This window comes from Lissotriton vulgaris, chromosome 4_1 (assembly GCF_964263255.1).
Source record: "Lissotriton vulgaris chromosome 4_1, aLisVul1.2, whole genome shotgun sequence".
NCBI classification, from domain to species: domain Eukaryota; kingdom Metazoa; phylum Chordata; class Amphibia; order Caudata; family Salamandridae; genus Lissotriton; species Lissotriton vulgaris.
The window spans coordinates 743,211,896-743,232,358 of NC_141691.1; the positions used below are offsets into that span (position 1 = coordinate 743,211,896).

The following is a 20,463-nucleotide window of genomic DNA, read 5'->3' on the forward strand; positions in this document are numbered from 1 at the left end:
GGGAGGGGCTGCTAGGTATTAAGATCATACTATCCCCTACCCTAATGATTCTAGGGCATGACAGTAAACTAAATCTAAATAAAGAGGAAGAAGCGTTTGTGTTTATATCCGTGGCTATCCTCCGGATTATGTTGGCAGCAGGCTGGAAGGATATTGTGGCTCACTCCTTCCAGATGTGGCTCTCACGCCTGCAAGGGGGCCATAATATTGAGACAGCCCTAAATAAGGGAAGTGGTAGGAGAAGTAGAGAGCTAGGGAAAAACGTATGGGCCCGTTAAAAATCGGGAGAGAATCTTGCTTATAGTATGAATGGGAATTGCAGGATGTCTAACTTAATCTTATGGTTTTTACTTCTGATTAAGATGAACTGTTTGATTGTGTATGTATATGTATTCCGTGGCTTATGAACTCATTTATATTTATATCTGTATCGTTTTTAACTATGGGATATATGTATAGTGGTCTTATTCTTAATGGTTTTACCAGGTAATCAATGAAATATATATATATCTGTTAGTAAATACCCAGATTCAACTACTGCAAAAAAATTCTTCTTGCACACTAGATCCTTTCTTTCTGACTTTCTTGTCTGATATGGGCAGGTAAACACAGTCGCGGCTACTGCAGGTAAGACTGGTGAGCAGGTGGGGTGGTAGTGGGCGGAGCACAGAGGAGAAGTAGACAGATGATGGCATAGGGAAAATAAATAAATCTTATTCGGTCGTCTGTCGACTTTCCCCCCGCCCGCTCCACCGGCCCACTGTGTCCACTTGCAAGAACCGTGTCTGTGTAAACAGTCCCATACGCAATGGGTAATCTTGATGCTTCCTGTCGAGAGAAGCAGCTTGCTGTTTCTGCATTTGTGCTTTATTGCCTTTTGGCACATGGCCATTTAAAAAAAACATTGCAATCACTCTGCATCCAGTCCAATGCTTGTGATGGTGGAGAGTGAACAGGTATCAAGTCGCATGGCACCTTGCAAGTTGGACTGGCTGCTAATCCTAAGTGGCCTAGTTTAAAATGGAGGGTATACATGTCACAGGCTGCTTTATTCAGTGACGTAAGTACAACTTTAAAATCCCCAACTTGCAACAAGAATGGAGAGATTTGTTATTAAATCTCTAAGCAGGTCAGACATGCACTGACTGGGATAGCTAACTCATGAACAGCATCGACCCTCCCTTAAGAGTGGAAAAGCCCTGCCACCCTACCTTTTTCCCAACATAAAGAGTGTCTGTCAGACTGAGCAAAGGTCAGCTTTACACACACTCTTCTTGTTCAGGTCATGCAGCCAGACGCTATACATACGCTAAATGTGCAGGGGCCTGGTTGCATGAACTGAACTTTGCTTGTCTGAAAATGTTTACAGCCCTATGGGTATGACCTCCTAAGCCCAGCAATGCACCTGGAGGACCCCTCCTCATGACGAGAGGGAGCATCGTTAATAGAATCGGAGCTGGACACTTCAGTTTTAAGCCTTAAAGCGCCTTTGTCAAAGAGTGGAATGGGATCAGCAGTCTTACTGACCCCATCCCACTCTGTGATGAGTCAGGACTACTGTCTCCTCTCATTGACTGAGAGGAGGTGGTAATATCACCTTCCTGCAACCTCGAAGGCTTCCCTCCTGCCACCTGTGATGCTGCAGCTGTTAAGTTTTATATATTTTGTGAAGGTATTTGTGAGTGTGTGCTGTGAATGGGTGTGTGCGTGTGAATGCAGGAGTATGAGTAAGTGAGCAGTGTGCGTGTGTGTGGCCCATCCCCCCATGCCCACATTACTGTCAGCCAGTGATCATGAAGGTGAATTTTGGTCATGTTATTGTTGTAAGGCAAAACACTTTAATGCAATGCTAGGTATCTTTAAATATTTTCATCTGAGGCATGCAGACAAATCTAGTCATCCTGCCTTCCCCGAAGAACACTGTGAAATTCTGCTGCCTTTGACCATTATCAATCAAACACTGTTTAATAGGTGAGGGGTGTAAAAGTTGTATGGTACGATGGAATGTTTGAAGACCGAGGTGGTCATTAAAGCAGGCAATTTGAGAAGAAGATAGTGTGGTACCAGAATTCTGTACAGAGTTGTAGATAGCACACTCTTGCCTTTCATTCCATCTTTGAAAGAAGATTACAACAAGCTAAGCAGACTGAAGGCATTATTGTTTCAACAAGAAGTGGCTCTTACATCTGCCAGCGAGTCCTTCAAATTGCAGGTGGCCAGGACTACAGTTGAAAAACAATCATTGTTAAATACCAATCTTCCACTGCATTTTGGGAAGTGGTACATCAAATATTTATTGCTTCTGATACTGCGGGTGTTGTGCATGTTTTTAAACTTGTGGGCACGGGCCTCGTCACTTCTTTTCAAACTATCTTTGTAGTAATAGCGGCTTATCTACACTTTATTTTTTCCAGCGTGTTCGGTGGGTTCCCACTGCTGCTGTTCTTCATTTGCCACATTCTCAACCTGTTACTGTTGCTCCATAATGGATGCTCTTTCTGTGGCCGTCCTGGACCTAGCATTGCTCCAGCACTACCGTGAGCGCATGCTTCAACTTCAGGTCTTTGGCATAAATCTGTTACAAGCATTGAATGTGAATTGGTCTCTAACATTCGACTGTGCTTACTTCACCTGTGTGCAACCTGTATTTCACTACATCACGTGCCCCTTTCAATGGTTACTGGACATTTGCCTGGCTCTACAGACACCCGCTACCTTGGATCTCGAACTGCTGATGAGCCCCTTAGTGGCTCATTTTCAGGACTGTTCCTTGCATTTGCGCCCTCTACAAAATCTGAGTCTGGAGCAAATGGCCAACTGGAGATCCTGTGCATCGGCACAGCAATTACTAGGTCAAAGTTTCTTTGAAGTCAGGGCAGGTTGCCCTTAATAGTATCTGCATTTGTTGGAGCTGAGGATCATGTATGTTCTTTGGAACTCATGAACTGGGCTGCAGATCTGTTCATCTACATGGAAACAGATGCTCTTATGGAGTCCTTTGCCTCTACAATCGCCGCTTACACGCTGGGCTCCTCCGACACTCACTGATTAGATATTTTTCTTCTCAAATTGTCATTTGTCTGTTCCTGTAACTATTTTTGATTCCTAGTGCTACCTCTGAGTTTGCTTATCGTCTGATTTGCCACCCCTTTACCTGCTTCCTTCCTGAGCAAGGGAAGGATGTCAAGTGTTCTACATAGGGCCCATTGTAGTTTTCCATTTGTTAACTTAAATATGCGGGACACAGGCTGCATTACCTTTGCACATGTTACTACATAACCATGTTTGTTTTTGTGCTACATTTTATTTTCACACAGGATCTGCAGTTGTTTTCTTGCTCTGTTCTTTCCTGGGATTTAGTCTGAACAGCAGACAAGGTCAAACAAAAATGTCCCTTGGTATTTTGTTCTGGTCAGGCACTCGCACCTCGAAACAACACAGAAATGCAGATATTGTTTATGAACATATTAACCTTGTCATATTGGTATGCAAGGCAAGGAAAAGCAGAGAGAGAGAGAGAGAAAGATATTTCCTGAGAGAAGATCACAGCTGTATCTGAGAGATAGAGCGTTCATCTGTGTGTGCTAAGGTGTGTGGTCTGCTGCTAAACTTAGAGATCTTTGCTGTATAATCAGTTTGCTTCAGTAGAAGGGGGAACGTGTTAGGCTATACTGTCTTATAATATGGCAGGCCTTTTCATAATATAAATGGTGTATTGCAATGCCGATGGTATTTTTACTAGGCAGTGACTGTGGCACGAATACTGCATTCTAGAGCACAATAGTTTAAATAAACATTTCAAGCTTCCTTAGTGTCTCTTTCCTATCTTATTTTAGGTGAGTACGAGTGTGTATTCTGTGACCGCAATCCTTGAGAGGGTCGGGAGTGTTGTGTTCTGGGGGTGTCAATTCACTTATTTCTCTGGTTATGAGTAGGAGGGCAAGTAAGACACTATAGTTAGTTGGTCTTTGGCTCATGGTACTGATGTGGTATGGTGGCTCAGTCCCTAACTGCAGATGTTCTATGGTCCGAAGCATAGTTCTGTTTCTGAGCAGAATCCCTACAACACAAGTACCTAGTATCAGGTTTCCAAAATGCCAACTATAAATTTGATAAGCATCGACCACCCTCCCTAAATCTCTGGCCTGATAGAAGAGAAAATTTGCTAATTGTGAAATTAAACTGGACAAAATGTGAGTTATGGAGGAGAGAGAGCGTGAAAGAGAAAAATACCAGTGTTCTTTTGCACTGCTTCAGTGATAACGTCTCTCTCACATTAGGTAAGGTGCCAATACGTAGAATTCAGGTTGTCATACCACAGCAGAAGAGAATTGGATTACTGGAGTTTGTAGTGACCATTACAATCATAAAGTAAACCACTGAAATATTGCTTAGCAGTCTCCAACAATGGACAAGTCATTGACAAATGCGGAAAATACCAGGAAGCTTACCAGCATTCTCAGGAACATGGGAGGCTGGTAACTCTGTAATACATAATAACAAGCAAGTGGAGTGAAACGCTCCAAATGGGCAGCACTATAACAAGGTAGGTTGTGAGGAAAGTGGGAAGAAACTGATAAAGAGAAAACAAAACAAACGTGGAGAAATGAGAAATGGATGTGATCTGAGATGATAGTGGAATACCAATGCAACTACACAAAGAGCTTCCAGGCGAAGACTGCATGGGAAAGGCCCTTTTATATTGACTATCACTATTGCCAGAGTGTAGAGCTTCTCTAGTGCAAATGCTGAGACTGGGCCCCTCTCTTTTAATGATTCGATGTCCTACACATTGTCATTAATTCCACAGCCTTAGCATATTCAGAGTTCATTCCACAAACAATTCTTCTATAGTCAAGACATGGAGATCTTGGATAAAAGCTTATTTTTTGACACCCCTCGCTCGGTCTGTCACTTTGAGGATGCACAGCATATTGTCCTCAGAACTCCCACAATCATCTGTTATATTGCTTTGCTGGTTTTTTTTTCCTGAGAGTGAGGGCTTCTTTTTTGGTCTGTGAATTTCCATAAATATTATCCACACAATCCCAGGCCTTGCATGGTTCCAGAAGTCAAACGTCCCTAAAACGCCATGAAAGTTTGCAACAAACGAAATATGTAATCAACATTCGTTGCATGAAGATTTTTTTAATATTGGCATAATAGACTTTATTGACGTCTTATTCTTCACGCACTACTACAGGACAAATGTCCCAAACATATAGTTTCAAGTCATACCACAATGCACAGATGGAGCACTGACAGATACAAAATGGCTCTACTGTTGCCAGCAAATGTGTCCGATTACAGCCAGTAATCGACTATGTATTATCCATTTTAAATACCTGCATCGACTTTATTGTACTCTTGGCCGACTGCACAAATACCGACTGCACCCAACAGACAGATGTGATTGATGTGGGTCGGAGTGGGATGATTTTCTCCACTTGGCCTGGGAGTGTAAAGTGACAAACCGCTAATGGAAACAGGTATCCGATGCCATGACACAAATGACAGGTTTACATATGGTTCTCACCCCATTGACCGCTCTATTGCGATATACCGAAGAGGTTGAGGCACCCATCAAGAATGTGTTTTTCCCTTGGAATGCTGGATATCTATATAACCTCCTCATGCTGTAGATTAACATATCGACTGCCATAATGCAATGGTACTTTACATACCTTGGTCCAGTTTAATGGATATGGGCTAAATAAGGTTGTTTGTCATTTACAAAGATAGTGTCATGGCTGTAACGGAATTTCTCCATATGTAATAGATAATGCAACTGATTGTTCATTGAGGACATTACGTTTTGCGCATTATAAAAACCCAATAAATAAAAAATAAAAAAAGTTTATTGACGTCCTATGTGTAGTCAGAAAAACACATGCCTTAGTAGTGCTATAAAATACTTAGAACCCTACCAATGCTTGACAAGTGGTATCTCTACCCTTATAAATAAGCAGTTGATTTACCATATTTGTGCCAACTGTCCCAGGTGGTGGACCCATATTTGTGATCTGACAAGTACTTTCAATTGTGAAAAACCTCCAAATGACATATTTGACATACATGAAACAATTTAAAATGTTATTGTAAAATGCAAGTAAGTAAATCTTTGGCACTTCTGTAGAAAGATGAAATTAAATCCAATATACAAAAGTATAATTTTTATTGCAGTTACACGTGTTGCTTAATTTGATCAGGTGGATAGAAATCTTCAGCACCAGCCCTCACTTTAGGGAACCAGAACTTATTTTCCTTATCAGACTCTGGCTCAGAGCAAGAGAGGGCGAGAAATGCATGAAAATGAGAAAAAGGAGGAAAAAGATAAGAAATCAGTAGCAAAGGGAGAAAGCTAGTATGAAGAGGTACCTACTAGAGCCTAGGTACTCAAAGTACGGCCCGCGGGCCACTTGCGGCCCGGCAGACCTTTAGATGCGTCCCCCATGTGGAAAACAACAGCAGACACAGTCAGCAGACATTGTTCTGCCTGTTGTTCATTTCTCGGGACCACATTCATAGTAAAAAAAAAGGAAATCAACGGAGCATGCTCAAGAAATTAGTGATTCGCCTCCTCACAAGTGCCCCCTCCCCTTCTTGCTCACTGACGTGGGATGCAGGGGCTCTAAGAAGGGGTGAAAATACAATAAAGCCTCGTTAACAAGTGAATGGTCTTTTAACAACCTGTGAAGTACTCGGGTGTGGCTGGCAGCTCAAAAACTGTCTGCGTGTTTGCCCGGGAAGCTGTCTCAGCCTGGGCTGACACACACAACGCTGAAGCCCTTTGAGCCATAAGGGCTTTGCGCGTCTGGCATGCAGTTTGCTGACTTTTCTTTCCAGTCCAGCATAGACATCAGCATCAATTCTAATGTGGAAATTGTTCCTGCAGTGGCCTGCTAATTCACTTACACGACTAAGTTTATAGATATCTAACCAGGTGACAAAAAATAGAAAAAATACTGAAATTATTCAAAACGTATAAAATTTATTTTTCTCTTTTTATCTTTTAGTTTATATGAGTTCTGTTATCAATCAGAAATCACAGGACAAACATTTTTCAATTCATATCCAAAAAAATTTTTTCAGGACAAATACAGTTAAATCCTAAATATCTACAACAAAAGAATATGTACAACATACAAAATTATTAAGTCATAACCCTTGGTAACACCCATATCTCTCAACACACTCGCGTGCTAACAGTCATACCACACTCAAACTCCAGACTAGGATGGTGAAAGGAACTGAATTACTATTTTAGCAAGATGACAATGCTAAAAAAGGTCGGGCCAAGATGTAACTTTAGGCTCCCGTCGCAGGTCTACGCGCGTTTCGGCAGCTTAAACCGCCTTCATCAGGACCATTTTCATCATAACTGTGCAGATACCAAGGGATCTGAAAAAAATGTGTATATATATTTACAGAAAATATGTAACCATATTGTCACCACCAAAACGTTTAGACAAATTTAATTTTGTTGCATAACAACAGGAGCTCAACAATATGACCACAGCAAGAAAGGATCTAAAATTATGCAAGACCTATGCTCATTAAGGAAGGGGACCAGACCTAATATACATGCCCAAGAGTCCTAGATATAATGATGTAACTGAGGCTAAGTATTTGGAACCACACTACTTGTAATCTAGTAAATCTGAATTATCATACAATAGAGTTAAAAAGAAAGTCTCAAACCTCAAGCTATACTCTCAATTAATCATCTTTGTTCTATCATGGGACATAGCCCTTGAGCTTACCAGTCTTATAACACAGCAATGGAATCACCAAAAAGAACGTCTTCAATACATTTCAGGGGGCAGGACGTCCTATGCCGCCAGTAAGTAGCTGCAAGGAAGAGATATCTCATGTTTTATCTTAAATGTACATTTAGGGAAAGGCTCATTACAATCACCACAGTAGGATCCATATCTACTAAGGCTCCAAAGTTCCAAGAGGTAAATACCTTTATTTTAAAGTTTAAGAAACTTATTTAGCTTTTTTAAAAGATTTGCAGCTTATTCATAGATGGCTGAGGTTAGGTGGAGGCTTAGGGCTTCGATGATCAGCTGGCATATTTTACACCATAATCTATAATGATAATAGAAAGAGAAATTCATCGTAAGTAATCTTTTTAAACTTTCTACCTTACAGTAGCCCTGTTTGAGCTAGCGCAAAACGACAAGTACATCCTAGTCTGAGGCGTGATCTTACTTCAATGTGCGTGAGAGGTCCTTTATATCTGTTTAGATTATTCCAGTCAGTCCCCTGTAAGATGGAATGAGAAAACGTTATTGTGTCTTCCCCATGCGGTGCAACTCAGAGTATCCAAACAGTAGCTTTAAATAAAACACCAAGCCTGTCACTGTTCTAACTTTGGACAGTAGGCATAAGGTTAGTAGCATTAGTGCTTTTTAGCTTAAAACACATTTAAGCGTTTAAGCGCCGCTTTAAGGCATATGGCACTCCTAGCACCCGGGCTGTGATCAATATGTCTCCCGTGATATTAGGCAACTGCACAAGGCATGTCAGCCCGGCACCGCCAAGATATAAATGTGACTGATGACCAGCCGGGAATGCCGGTAATAAGATTTTAACGAAGAGTTACTCTAGCGGGTCTCAATATCCTAGACGCGGTGGTTCCCTTACCTTGTAAAAACTGCAGTTTGGGGCCGTATGTCCACACCGCACGAAGCCTCCTCCACCGGAGATTTCCAGGCATTGACTGACCCTTGGTTTTAAAGCCGATCCTATAGGACTCATTATCTCACGTGGGGTCGCTTTCTATGTACGTGTTGCCGATGCGTCACCCAATAGACATAAAAAACGGACTAAGTGGCGAGCACAGTCTCTGTCGGTTAACAAAATCCTCCCAGGTAAGAAAACAAAAATAGGACAACCGTGGAAGCCAAGAGTCATCCGACGGGGCTGTGGGGGACATAGTAAGAGAAAAAGACGTACTTATGTGTTACAAAAAAATGTGTGGTTAATTTGGTCAAGACCGAAATAGAGGATAAGTCAAGATGATGGACCCCACCATCGAAAGATACACATTGACACGGGGCTCCAATTATTACAATATGGCAATTCTTCCGACACAGAGTTAATAAACTCGAGATTGTAATTGAAACAGAGTTAATAAACTGGAGATTGTCATTGCCTAATTATAAGAGAAGATGTCAGGTAAGACGTACTTATGTGTTACAAAAAAATTTTTTGTGTGGTTAATTTGGTCAAGACCGAAATAGAGGATAAGTCAAGATGATGGACCCCACCATCGAAAGATACACATTGACACGGGGCTCCAATTATTACAATATGGCAATTCTTCCGACACAGAGTTAATAAACTCGAGATTGTAATTGAAACAGAGTTAATAAACTCGAGATTGTCATTGCCTAATTATAAGAGAAGATGTCAGGCTAAAGGAATCTCTAAGGGTGCAGTAAGCTGGAAATGGCAGTTTTGGGTAGAGGCAGCCCTGAGATAAAAACAGAATCAGACACTCATGTCAAGGCCAGTACAAATGTGTCTCAGATATCGGAGATATTTATTTAGTCACATGCCAAACAAGTTCTTCATTCAATCCATGTTTCACACTGTCCATCAGCATCAGCCACTGAGAGGGAAACTACTGCTGTGGTGCAGATCTTCAACCTCAGTAACCAAACAGCAGTAGTCACAGCCACGAAGGCAGTCGATCAGCAACATCAGTCAGTCATATCAGTGCCTTTTCAGCAGCACCAATCTGTGCACGTTTTGAAGACTCCCAAGGTAAATGTGTGCTTTTTATCCATGTTACCACGCTGTGCCTGTCCAAGAGTTCTCCCTCCTTCACCTCCCAATGGGCACATGTAAGGATAATGCCTCCTGAACAAGACACCTAAAGTTTAAGCTACAAGCTTCCCTGGTACCAAACCGGTTAGCCTCCTTAAAGCTGACGGGCCTCTAAACATTCCTAGTTACTGTATAAAGCACGCTGCGATTCTGCCTTGTTCTTCAAACAGGTCTCTCAGAGATGTGGTGCGGTTGTGAAGCATGGTGTTTACGGAGGGATCCCAGATGCTCAGTGACATTCAGTGTGATTATATGCAATGTTTATTTATTTATTTATTTATTTGCAAAGTTTTATATAGCGCTGGCTAGACCCGGAGGTATCAGAGCGCTTTACATCTGCATGTTACAGGATATATAGCTATATCATTTGAATCAGCGAGTTATCGGTTACATAGTTACATCAGTTTGAATCAAAGAAACACAGAGGGAGAAGAAGAAGGGGGAGGGAAGGAGACTCGGGCGGGGAGACGAGGAAAAATATGTCAGATGACCGGCTGGGTAGGTGACGGCCAAGGGGCCAGACTCCGCTAAAGCTGCATAGGACAGCTCCACCGGGCATCGGCCAAGGTTGCTCGGGCTCCGCGGTAGGTACAAACAGTTTTGGTATCCACCCAGGGGGTGTCGTCATAGTTCCATCGAGCACACATAGAGAGCCCAGCAAGAGCTAAGGCTGTGGCCAATTCACAAAGGGCCTCAACAGTAGTAGGGTTTCATTAGAGGGACAACTCTTCAGCAGGGGTTGGTGCAACCAGCGAGCTCTACATAGTCCTGATAAGGGTGGGTATAAGTCTTACCTCAGGAACAATTGAAGGTGTCCTCAGTGGGAAGGGTAGTCATGAGGGCACATCAGAGGGTCAGAGGTCCAGAGATGGGCTGAGGGCTGCATTGAGGCCAGATAACGGTGAGTGAGAACCCTGCTCTAGCCTCAATTGAAAGTGCTCTCAGCTGGAAGAATCGTCGGCAGGGCACAGGCGGATGTCAGAGATCAGAGATGGGCTAGAGGCTGCATTGAGGCACAGTGCGATTAGTTAGATCTCAAGATTGTGCGGCCGGAACACAGTGAGGGCCCCCAGAACGGCAAGGCTCACGGAGGTTGAAGGCATGACTGGGGAGATCTGGTCACTGCCATTTTGATGAGAACTTCTCAATGGCTGAGGAGATCTGGTGTCTGTGGCGTCACTGAGTTCCCGCTTTACACAATGAATAGGAATTCGTTCCAGTGACTTGTGCCCTAGTGAGAGCGAAGTTAACTAATAATTGATTCCCGTTGCAGCTGTAGATTGGGGGTAATCATGAATTAATTAATTAAATGAATGGACCTATATTTACACAACTCGACAAGCAACTCAAAGGGCATTCCCGCACTGGCAAGAGTGGACACTTACATGTAAGAGTAACAAACCGAAATTAATCTTGCTTGAAAAAACAAGTTCTCATTGTTTTTCTCAAACTTGCAGATCCAGGGCTTTAATAACCCCTGCCACATGCAGTGCTGCTTCCGATCTATACCTAGTTAAATGTGCAGCCCCTGGACTTATCTATGCTGTATCGCATGCACGGTATAGTGCCCTCGCACCCCTGCTCATACACTACAGCTTTGTGATGCATCAGTGCCTCATACAGCGCACTGCTCCTGCACCCCTGCCCTATACACTACATCTCAGCGCCCATTGGTGCCTCATGAACCTTACATCACAAGGCCTTGACATCCCTGCCCCATACACCACAGCTCTGTGACCATACCCACCTCATGCACCGTACAGTCAGGGCCCTTGCATTCCTGCCCTGTACACTGAATATTTGTTTTTACTTTAGTATCCACGCCCCCATCGCCCCACCCGCCCCACCCCTCCCCATCCGCAGGCTCATTGGTGCGGCCCTCGGCCACAAAGCAGACTGTACTTTTGGCCCCTGAGAAAAGGTTTGTGAGTACCCATGTACTAGAGTGAGATAAAAAGAGGAAGTGTGGAGTGGTGAAAGAATGATGCAGTATTGGGATTCAGAACTAGGCAGTTTAGCATTCTGCAACCCAGCTTTTAGTGGTGACGCCCTAAGAAAAACCTTAGGGCTTTTCACTTTTTTAAAATAAATTAAGCAGTGCAGTTGACAAAATTAAATTTCAATCCCTTCCTCCCGGCTTCCCATTCAAACTGTCAGCAGATATTAAGGAACGTAGCACACTACACGAACTAGATTCCACAGATTTGCAGATCACCGCATAATGCCTCTCTAGACAAAAACGTCGGACTATCACATATTTTCCTGCCCTAAATATCACTGCAATACAATTACTAGTATACCCTTCAAATACAAAATAAAACAACATTATTTCCATCTTCAGGCCAATAAATCAAGCAGTGGCAAAGTCAATATATCTCAGCAGTGAAACCTATTGGTTTTGCCACCTTTTTTTTGCCTAAGATATTCGCCGTGGATGCCTATGCTTCTGTGACACCCATTTTGAATGGGTTTGTTCAGACAGCAGACATCTTTTAATGTAATATTTGAACAAACTTGTTCGGAGATAGCCGCTAGGGATGTGCATGCAGCTGTCTTTGAATGGGCTTGCTCAAATAATACAGACTCATTCTTTGATGCCCACCGTACATGCACACTTGCAAGTGGCCAACATAAAATGGATGAAAACCCTATGGCGTACCAGATGCACAAAGGTTTTTTGGTAAAGAAGAGGCAGAGCAACGGGGGTAGGGAAAAAGGGGTATTTAAAAAACAAAATGAATGATGAATGGGAGAAAAAATGAATGAGGTAGAAGGGGGAAGGAAACAAAGTGTGGGGACAAATCAAAGAAGAAGCTGCACATGAGGGGAGCAAGACAATGCACACACTTCAATGGATTGCTGAAAGGAAAAAAATGCCTCTCAAAGCAAGAACTTGAGGAACACACATGAAAAATAATGATGGCACTCAAAATTAAAGGTTTCCAATGGGTAAGATTAAACCTTGTGTCACTGAATGTGCAACACAGCCCAGGAGCCCAGTCTTCTAAAGAGGTGTTCGGGGCAAAAAGTCAGTTTTAAAATATTGTTACAAAGTAATGGTTGTATTTTAGTTTAGCATTGAATGGGAATTGCAGGCTTGCTCTCCTACCCTCCAACCGAGACGAGGAGAGCCGGCATACCCACATATGGGCATGCTGTTCTTCCCTGGGGCATAGGCCATCCTCAGGGGACACATTAAAGAATTGATCATTATGTGCTCAGAGCAGCCCATTTTAAATAAAATAGGTGGCAGTAGAGGGTTAGAGAGGTGGTTGGTAAAATAAAAGAACCAAATGCACAGGTAAACACTAAACTAGATGGGGTGAGGAGAAGTTATACAGACATTAAAGGGAGCAAAGGGAAATTGAAAAAGGAAGCAACACACATGGGAGAGAGCAATCAAACATGCACTCCCTTGGAGAACTGAAACGAAAAGAACAAAGTAGTTCCCTTTATGTAAACAACGTCCGAAGTGGTGAAATATAAGCCAGTCAACCATGACACTGTGAGACTGAAATAGGTCTGAGCATGACAAACAGCAGACAAGGGAAGAATGTAATTGAATCAAGAGGAGGCAACTAAAATAGACAACAAAGTAATCCAATCATGAACAAGAGGCTCACCTAAAGCCTAATATATGTATATTGGAAACAACTGATCTGGCCAACAGACAGATAAAGCTATCTGTGGCTGAGATGTAAAAAATAGGTCTATAGCTCTCTGCCACTATCATCACACAAATGGCTGAATGGCCAAAGAGACTGGCGGCTACATGTACAAATCATTTTCGAGGTCACAAATAGTCCGATTCACAGAATCAGGCCTTTTGCAACGCAAAAATGCTTTTTGTGATGTACAAAGCCCAAATAGCAATTTCATAACGTATTACTGAATCTCAATTTGGGTTTTGAGATTCAGTATTTGGAAGGGGCATGCTGAGGGCGTCTCTTCCTAATATATAATTGAAAAGGTATGTATGAATGTTTTGCAACCATAATGCAATCGCAAAACATTTTCAATTTACCACCATTTGAGAAATGGTGGTAACCCATTTGGCAATGGGAAAGGTCCCTTGGGGACCCCTTCCCCTTTGATAACGGTTGGGAATATGTTTTTTGAAGAGCAGACAGTGGTACCACAGACTACTGTCTACTCATAAAAAGGAAACCTCAAAGTTTTTTTATTTTTATTAAAGCATCCCATTTTTCATTTAGGAATATGGGCTGCATTAAAAAAAAATTGCTTTATTTGAAAGCATTCACAGACATGGTGGCCACCATCCTGGTGATGGCAGTGAATCGTAGTGAGTCACATATTTCGGCCTAAGTCATTAATTTTTTGAGGTAGATTCATTTGTGACCCATTATGAATTGCTAATGAAACTCATAAGAGTTTCATTCATTAGGAATAGCGATGTCCTAATTGCAATTCACACAAAAACGCAATTTGGACATTTTTATTCCTCACAGTCTTACATCTAGCCCCTTTATGAAATTATTAAAAAAATATTCAAACTGACACAAATAAAACTACAGATTGTAAAAGGACAAGGAGACCCAATTCATAATTGGTCAGGGACCTTTGGGTAATTGACCTTTTTTCTAAAGACGTGGTCCCCAGAAAAAAAATAGTTGAAAGACAATAAATATAGACCCAATCAGTACTATATTGTAGATATCTGTCCAGCCGGACAGATAGTTAATGTGCAATCAATTCAATATGTAAACGTAGCAGTTTTAAGAGGCACACAATCCTGTATCGAACTTTAGCAAGAAAGATGTACAACATAAAGTGAGGGGTTCAGGCAAGGGAAAATGTTTGTTTTCAGCACATTTCTCATAGAACAAACAAAATATACAATAGACACCATTACACAAAAATGAGGACATTTTAAATAAGCGTATAAGATGTACAAGGTGTCAACAGCATTTGGATCCCTTAAGAAAATACTGGGATCATCTTCAGGACATTTTATTAAGCAGGCCTGTTTACATATGACTTAATTGCTAGAACCATGGGAGAAATTGAAGGAATAAAAAAAAAGGTAATTTGGAGTTACTTTACATACAAGGGGAATTCGGTGTACGTCAAGGTGCTCGTGAGATTGCCTATAGTGAGATTACCGGTTTGGATGTGTGAGGCTCCTCTATTTAGAAACAAGCACATGAAAAGAAACGTGCAGTGAAAATTTTTAGAAAGGGTGATGCGAGGAGACAGATAAAAGAAAAAAAGAATGCAGACGATGAGGATAGAAGCGAGATCTGGCAAGGGTGTTTTCAAGGGGTGAAAATAACCTTATTTGTAGCCATGTGGTATGTGGCAGTTACACGGAAATGACAGAATTTCCAAAAGTTAGAGAAGCGCATTAATACTATTGCATGGGGGACCTGAGAGGTAAGATGAGATCGTCTTAACCTGCTTCAATGGCCAGGCTGCCTTTGGAGGCAAGATAAAGAGTGACCGGCGTGGGACCATATAAGTAAAGGTCTGGGTGCATGTATGAGGAGTGACGTACCGGAAGGCGGAGACCTACAATGGGTACAATTTATATTATTAAAGGAAGGTATATAAGTTGGAAGTAACCGCGGCATGCAGGGCGAGCGCGCTTACCGGGTAGTAGGGTTCCAAGGTGACGATAGCTCAAGTTGGAGCAAGCCACTTGTGCAGACTGCGAGTTAGATTCTTGTACCAGTGCTAAAGGGAAGGAGTAGTGGGGTGGTTAGGGATGAGAGACCAACATGTGGGAAGAACCATGGTGTGTGTGGTGACCAGGCCTACCGGTTAGGGAACATCCCGAATATAAATTTAGCAATGTAAAAGTCGCGGATGCGGGCTCAAGTAGTGTTTTGGAACCATGCTTTGGGAAGGAAGCGGAGGGATAGATAAGGATTGGAAGCGTGGCCTGTGATATGAGGGCGAGTAAATAAGGCGAGCATGCTTACCATCTCCAGTCTTCAGTCTGTCACAACATGAGTGTTGCCGGTCACAGCAATGACTGAGCCGAGAGGAGGCCACATTTAAGGCACTTCCAATTGGAAGAACTAGGTCAGGTGATCGGGGATGTGGAAATGGAGGAGAGACCTCTGGTTGTCAAAACAGTGGCCATCTTGGAGTGTGAAGGAATCAAGGTGCAAGGCTAGCTGTAGTGGAGAGGCAGAATAAACCAAGTAAGAGAAGTATTGTCAGGAATAGCAGCGATAGTACAAAAAGGAGCAGGATAAACCTTAGTACATTCCAGTAGAGATAAAATTAGCAATACAATTAAAAAGTCCATTAAGACAAGGAAATGGAAGAGAGACTCCTAGTTATCAAGAACAAGGCCATCTTGGAGTGTGCAGGAATAAATAGGCATGGTTAATTGTAATAGAGAGACAGAGTAAAACCAGTAAGAAAGGTTACCAGAAATGGCAGAACTCATAATAAAAGAGCAAAACGGACCTCAATACATTACAATAGTGGTAAAATCCGTAGTTGACTTAAAAAAGCACCTTAGACATTAACAACAGCACAAAACAGGGCAGTTGAAATAATAAATGTCCGTAGTAAACACCACACGCACAGGGAACCTCAGAAAAAGTCACAGTTAAATTAATGAAGTCCAATCCTCCAGAAGATTGAGGCCTGTGTAGATACTTTCAGTTCTCAATATTCATTTCAGTTCTTCCTTGTTAAGGAGCTGCGCAATGTATGCGCCCCTTGGTGGTGGCTTTATCACGCTAATGATTGTCCACCGTATGTCATCTTCAGTATTGCCTGCTGCTTGAAAACGTTCCACCAGTGGGGCATTTGGAGAGTTGCAGCGTATTCTGCTACTCTGCTCCGGTGCTGGCAGATCTGTATTCTTGCCTTTTGTGTTGTTTGACCAATGTAAATTTTGTTACAAGGGCAAAGAATTGCATAAATTACATTGTTGGTATTGCAATTTGGAAAAAGGCCTGAGCCCCTCAGTTTACGTTGTACGTCTTTCTTGCTAAAGTTGGATACAGGCTTGTGTCCCACTTAAAACTGCTTCTCATTTATTCTTCGTAAATAATGAATTGATCGCACATTAAATATCTGTCCGGCTGGGCAGATTTCTACAATATAGTACTGATTGGGTCTATATTTATTGTCTTCCACAAATAAAACTAAATCTAACACTTTATGTAAAAATAAATTAAAATTGCTTGTCATTTAAATAACAAATGTTAGATCTGTGTATTGGAAGCATGTTTAGTAATGTTATTCTTGCTTATGTTGTTCAGGCTACAGAGATGCTTCTTTTTAGCAAGTTATTGACGGCAAGAGACGCATGTGCCTTGGGTCTTGTGGCTGATGTTTTCCCTGACAAAACGTTCCATAGTGATGTCTGGAAAAGATTAAAGGATTATGCACTTCTGCCAAAAGAGGTCAGTTTAAAAAATGGTGTTCAAAACTTCAATTTATAGTACAATCTTATTGGGTTCTTCACAAAGAAAATTCTCATCGTACTTAACCACCATTCTCCATCACCTAACTCAACTGCTGTATAATACTTTTCTGCCTCTCTTCAAAGTTTAAAAATATCTGCCAGTCCTTATTTTATTCAAGCTGCATTCATCTCATCCTCAAATTATATTTCAAAGTTATATTTAGATCCAGCTACACATAGCTTCAACAAAATGAAAGACCTAATGCCTTAACGTATTATTAAGAGATGAAGAACACCGAAGAGTAGGATTTGGATCAGCCGCCTTCAGCCTAACATATTTATTCTGTCCCTTTTGTGTTCCCAATAGGTTTTAGTAATGGAGACATCAAGTAGTCTTTTTGTTAGATTGTGAATGTATATGACATGTAACTGAAACCAGTTGTGTATTTACTTTGCTGACACAAAGACGTTTAAATAGCTGACTTATGCATTTTTGCTTAGGATGTGTGTTCAGTTTAGATGCCTTTCACCTGTCATAAAGTTGCAGTGCTATTCAATAAACACCCTTGCACCATTATGTGTTTTACTTTGCTGTCATGTTAACATGTTGCTTGATTACATACAATAAAGATGTTCTTTCTGGCTTTCTTAAAAATGCAAGAAACATGTGGGTCATTTGTCAAATGTACTGTATAATATTTTGCAGTGCATGCCTTTTAAGTTCACATTTTAGAACACAAACGTAATCTTCCAGTTCATTTTCATAATACTATTCCTTGAGGGTACAGCATAACTATTAAGGAAAAGCACATACACACAATTTTGTTAACAAAGCATGTGTTTCCTTTTTTCATTAATTGTTTTTTTTTTCATGCAGTGAATTTTAATAAAAACAATCATGCGTAAGCAAAGAAGTATTATTATTAATACCAGTACATGTTTGTGCTCTACTCGCCAATGTTAAGATTTATGTTTAAAAAATGCCCTATTAAAACAAGCTTTTAAATAACGGACAAATATGTTACAGTATGTCATAATGCAGAGCACAGTAAATGTTACCACCACAACCTCGACCATTACCATCACCTCAACCATGATCACTTTGACTACCTTTACCACCCCAACACCATCCTTAGATCATCATTACAACCACCATTGCCACCTTTACTATGACAATCAGTATAAACATCTCCAACATTATCACCAGCACCACCAATATCACTATTATCAATACCATCATTACCATTGCCACTAGTATTACCACCACCACTATCACTGCTATCAGCACAATTACCATCACTATCATATCACCATTATTACCATGACTTCACCAACATCACCATTACTATCACCAGAACAATCAACGCCATCATCCCCAACACCATCATCATCACCACTACTACAGCCATCACCACTACTGTCACTAATGCCACCACCAGCACTACTACCATCACCACCAATAACAGCACTACCATCACCACAATTACGATCACTATCACCAACATTACCATCATTATTAATGCCACTATCACCATCACCCAACTACCACTACCACTATTACTAACATCATCGCCAACACCAGTGTTGCCATCATTGCCACCGCTATCTTCTTCAGTACACTATGAGCAGCACTGGTATCACTTTCACCACCCCAGCACACTCTAGCCCCACCTGCCATAGAAACCTCCGTATTCAAACGTATGATTGACAAAGAACCAGGTAACCCGGAAACCAAACAAATGAGCTTTCCTGCTGCTTTTGTTCCAGACCATCATCTGCCATGCCACATCACAAGATAGTAATGCAAAGCTGCCTCTCGCACCCTGCTCTCCATAGGTCCTGGCCCATAACCCACACAAAGGCTCTCAACATGCCAGGGAGACCTGATGGTTAAAACAGGCCAGGGTAGGTAGCCACAACCACCATCCCTGCCACATACCAAGCAGATCCCAATCATTTGTCAAAGTCTTTCATAGCTTAGGTGCAAGAAAGTCTCCCCCCCATGGCCCCATTGAATCAGGAGTGGGTACACAGGTCATACAAATCCCGAGACAGCACAGGACCCAATGCTCTAAGCCTCCCAGTAAGGGCTGACTTCCCTCAGAAGGAGCCCTGTTTCTATACTCCAAAGGAAGGATGAAAAGAAATGTTCCAACTGCTGTACCTTTCTCTCCGTCCCTCTCCTGTGATTCTGCTATCTCTTCTGACTAGCATGTTCCTCTCCACTTTCGTTGCTCTCACCATGGTCTCAGCCATCCACTTGACCCCTCACTGCACACCAATAAATGGATCCTCTCTGCAGAGTGTGCAGCAGCTTCTCTAAAAGCAATACATATTTATATGCCACTTTGACAGAAAAATAAAATGTGCTGCTTCTCAGTCTTACAGAGCAGGTCCTTCTCTTACACACATTCACATGTCCATTTCATCTTCACACATTCACATTCTATGCACATTTAATGTCATACATATTAATTACGAGAAGTACTTGTATGGCTTGATCTGTTTCTGTTGTGGGCACCAGGCAAGTGGGGGAAGTTTTTCTTTTTATCAGAAGTGTGGGGACATTGGCTGGTAGGAATTCTGTGGGTCCCTGCAGATTCTGCAAATTTCCATCACAGAAATGTGAGGAAAATGTATGATTTTAGGTAAAGTTTTAGATTTGCAGGGAATAGAGGGTAAGAAATCATTGTGGACTCCAAGCAAGGTACACCACCTTGGACTCCCCAGGTACCATATTTTCCTAAATGTTTTGGTTTGGCAGGTCTACTTGGCTGGAGGCCAAGTCGGTTCCAAATAAAGAAGCCATTCAGCAGGGGAAGCAGAGGGAACTTTGAAATCAACCAATATTTGAAAACTACCCCAAAAGAACCCAAATTTCATCGTAATTTTCATGGGAATGGCAATGCTCTTTCCCCGGTTAGGCACAAAGAGTGTTAGGACTCTAGGGTGGTGTGCTAGGCCCATTGAAGGGTGGTCTGTCCGCACTCCATATTTCTTTCCTAAAACAAAAAGTATGTCTCTGGTGTCCAGAGGTCTTTTTGCTCCCCCTCTGAGGGAATAACTATGGTAAACTCCAAGGTAGAGCACACATCCTTTCCATTTTGGTCACTCCCTCCAACAAGACAGTACAACCACCATTTCCTAATTGCAGTGGGCCCCATACATCCAGGGGAGCAGAGAGACTGCTGTGTCCAGGGCTGGGGTGGAGCCCAGGCCCTTGCCAGGGGGAT

General features: G+C 42.0%; 1 protein-coding gene across 1 annotated transcript in view; it reads left to right on the forward strand.

Annotated features, from left to right (window-relative positions):
• The window catches only part of LOC147722517 (enoyl-CoA delta isomerase 2-like), a 945,915-nt gene that overhangs the window by 895,478 nt on the left and 29,974 nt on the right, over positions 1-20,463 (forward strand). The window contains exon 7 of the mRNA XM_086966853.1: positions 17,085-17,228. Within this exon, the coding sequence (XP_086822979.1) occupies positions 17,085-17,228 (144 nt within the window). The remainder of the gene's footprint in view (positions 1-17,084; positions 17,229-20,463) is intronic.